Source organism: Solanum stenotomum, chromosome 6, assembly GCF_019186545.1.
Source record: "Solanum stenotomum isolate F172 chromosome 6, ASM1918654v1, whole genome shotgun sequence".
Lineage (NCBI taxonomy): Eukaryota > Viridiplantae > Streptophyta > Magnoliopsida > Solanales > Solanaceae > Solanum > Solanum stenotomum.
In genome coordinates, this window is record NC_064287.1 from 32,414,489 (window position 1) to 32,418,056 (window position 3,568).

The following is a 3,568-nucleotide window of genomic DNA, read 5'->3' on the forward strand; positions in this document are numbered from 1 at the left end:
TTCAAAGAAGGAAAATGAGTTGAAGATGACAAGTGACGCCAGGAGTAACAGCTGGAGCAGTGCCCCAGCATCACTGGCACAGCAAGGGGGCGACGCGCCAGGCCCAAGTGACTGGGGCTATATTTTGGCGCACTGGCAGCGCGGCGCGCTAGCTTGCCAGGCACGATGTCCCAGTGCTGTGCAGACGTTTGAGCGAAAGTTGATTTAAAAAGGACTCTTTGTTGAAGTAGATTGAGGTTCTAGTTTTCCTAACTTCTATAAATAATTGTCTAGGGTTAATTTATGAGGGGTCAACATTATTTTGGTGTACAAGAGCAAGTTTCATCATTTGTAATAGGTTTTAATCTTCTGACTCTTCTAATTTCCAGAAATCGTATGAACAATAGTATTTTGTGGTTTTCTAATAGCATAAGTGGCTAAACGCCTTAGTTCTGGGGTTGTAGCTACGAATTGAAAGTTGATTATTTAAGGTTTACAAATTAATTCTTGGTTGTCATTATAAGTTACTTCTATATTCTTGTTTTAGTATTTAATGCTTGCATAACATAAGATAAATCTATTGACTAATCTTAAAATTGAGAGATAAGGGATTGGATAGACCAGAGATATAGAGAGCTTGATCGATCCATTTAATTGAGGTGATTTATGTTCATGAGTGACGCCCGGACGGACAACTTGCTTGGTTACAAAACATGATGAAATATAAATGCTCGCCAATTAGTCTGTTTATCCCCGCTCAACGATGTATTTAGATAGCTAACTAGAGTAGGCGACTAGAGGTGTGTAACCTGACTCATATAATTAACCCTGTAAACCAGTAACTTGACCACTAAAATTAGTTCTAAGCCGATAATATGATACATGAGATTCAATGCATGATGCATCCTTCGAATTGTCTTTTACTTGCTTGAAACGTCATCTTAACGTTGTACAGAATTAGTTACTTTTAGTTATTGCATAATTCGTAGTAGTAGTAAACAACCATCACCAATTCTTAAAAAGGTTACTTTTATTTTATTTGTGAAATAGAGTGTTAGATATAAATCGATCNGTCTTTTACTTGCTTGAAATGTCATCTTAACGTTGTACAAAATTAGTTACTTTTAGTTATTGCATAATTCGTAGTAGTAGTAAGCAACCATCACCAATTCTTAAAAAGGTTACTTTTATTTTATTTGTGAAATAGAGTGTTAGATATAAATCGATCATAAGTCCCTTGGGAATGATAACTCGTTTCATTAAGGGATCTATATTACTTGCGCTACCACTATACTTGTGAGTATATTGTGGAGCAATAAGTTTTTGGCACCGCTGTCGGGGACTTAGAATATTCAGGTGTTAATTACTTGATCTTAACTTTTGATTGTTGGCACTAACTTTCAAGTCTTGCTCAAAAAGGCGAACTTGTCGAACCAGACAGCGAACCTGAAAGAGCTTTACCACGATGTAGAAAAATGACTAATCAAGGATGCCATGGAGAATTGGGGTTAGGTATTCAGAGGAGAATAACAAAGACAACGTGAATAACTGAGAGAACCTGAGTAACCAATGGGTGCCCCCTGTCGTACCCGCAAGTCTAATCTGTGATGTGGCAGTCCCACTCATAGCCAATGTGGCATCTAGCATTAGGACACCTCCACCGAGGGTTAGATTTGAACTAAAACAGGGCATGGTACAACTCATCTATACTAATGGGTAATTTACCGGTCTCCCTCACGAGATTAGTGACACTTATATCCCAAATAGAATCTCATCGGACTGTGTGAGGCTGACGTTGTTCCCATATTCATTGTTAGGAGCCACCAGGTAGTGGTTAGATTCTGAGCCAGCAAACTCCATTACTACATAGGATTATCTAGGAAAGATGTTCTTGAGTCGATTCTTTCTATCCAAGAAAACCACACGGTTGAAGAGTGAGATACTAAGCGTTAAGAAAAATTATGGGGAGGATATGTACCAAGCATGGGCTCATTTTAAACAAATGTTGAATGCCTTCCTGCACCACGTGCAAACTTGAGGGTTTATATTATAATGCATGTGTACTTCTTAATAATGCAGTAGGAGGACAAGCTATAGCAAAAACCTGTGAAGAGTTATTCGACTTAATCGATACGATCTCAGAAGGGAACCCATGTTATGAAGGAAAAATGCCTAGGACCACAACCCAAAAGGCTGCGGGAACCTTAGATGTAGATCAAGCTACCGCCATAACGCCAAACTTGATGCAGTGAAACAAAATATAGCCATGCATTTCAAACAGATGTCCGTAAACCAAGCAACGGTTAACATGGTAGCAACCAATTGGTGTGGGGTATGTGGCAGTGGAGCTCATGAAACCGAGCAATGTGAGGCAAACCCGGATTCTGTAAAATATGTGGGTAATGCGCAAAGGGGTGGAGGTCAACAAAACTATGGCAACACTTACAACCCTAGTTGGAGGAACTATCCTAACTTCTCATGTGGTGGGAACCAAAACTAAAACCAAGAACAAGCGGTTAACCACTACCGTCTCAAGGGGATGGGCAATAATACCAAAATCCTAACCAAAGTGCAAATCCTAGTGCACCAAAATGGGGTATGACCAATAAGGAGCTACTCCAAAAGCTCATGGCTAAAATAGGGAGAAAAATAAATGCTAGGATAGATAAGCAGGATGAGAACATCAAAAACCTCCAAATGTCCCAAATGAGTTTAGTGAAACAAGTTGTGCAAGTAGCTAATTCTCTGAACTTGCGTCCCGAAGGTGGGCTTTCCGGCGACACTGAACCCAACCCAAAGCAACTAAATGCGATGAGTACTAGAAGTGGGTTACAACTAGATGAACTATCTCCAAAGAAGAGATATACTGAGGCTGGTACTAAAGAAAAGAAAATGGAAGAGGTAGTAGAAAGCTCCAATATTGAGATGCCCATTCCTCAAAAGAAAATACCCCCTATGTTTCCACAAAGGCTCAAAAAGTAGAATGAGGATGAATACTTTGGTAAGTTTCTCTCTCTCCTTAAACAGGTTCACATTAACCTACATTTGGTTGACATTTTGTAGGGTATTCCAAAGTATGCTAAATACGTGAAAGAGATAGTGGCTAACAAAAGAAGGCTCACAAAGTATGAAACTGTAGCACTTACTGAGGATTGCAGCTCTAGAATTCAAAATAGACTACCCAAAAAGTTAAAAGATCTGGGTAGTTTTACTGTTCAGATTATAATTAGGCAAAGTGTTCATGCCCGGGGGTTGTGTGATTTGGGGGCAAGTATAAATCTGATACCCTTGTCATTGTATCAAAAGCATGGGTTGGGTAGTCGTAAAGCCCCAGAAATTAGTAGACTAAACTAAAGCCTTAAGCTAGGGTTCTATAGTTTGATGTATGTGGATTAGAGTCGTAGATGAGACTTTTTGTGCTTAGAATGAGGGCCTTAGTAGCTAAATGTCAAAGTACATGTTAGTCCCCGTAGTTTAGAAGACCACCTAAGGTTTGGGTGAGGAAGGCAAGGGCAAGTGCCATGGCAAGAGGGCAAAGCCTAAGCCAAAGGCCAAGGCTGCCTACCCTTGGCCATGCACTGCCTAGAGT

At 40.0% G+C, this 3,568-nt stretch overlaps 1 protein-coding gene across 1 annotated transcript; it reads left to right on the forward strand.

The window, feature by feature from the left end:
- The first annotated feature begins 2,577 nt into the window (after positions 1 to 2,577).
- On the forward strand, positions 2,578 to 3,333 carry LOC125868668 (uncharacterized). The gene is made up of 2 exons (XM_049549266.1): positions 2,578 to 2,880; positions 3,043 to 3,333. The coding sequence occupies exons 1-2, from the start codon at positions 2,578 to 2,580 to the stop codon at positions 3,331 to 3,333; spliced, it is 594 nt and encodes a 197-aa protein (XP_049405223.1).
- The last annotated feature ends 235 nt before the right edge of the window (positions 3,334 to 3,568 follow it).

What these genes read in the sequence shown, in the direction of transcription:
- LOC125868668 (XM_049549266.1), top strand. Translation starts at nt 2,578, where the DNA reads ATGACCAATAAGGAGCTACTCCAAAAGCTCATGGCTAAAATAGGGAGA. An exon ending in AAGAAAAGAAAATGGAAGAG is followed by an intron (nt 2,881 to 3,042) that starts GTAGTAGAAAGC and finishes GACATTTTGTAG; the next exon opens with GGTATTCCAAAGTATGCTAA.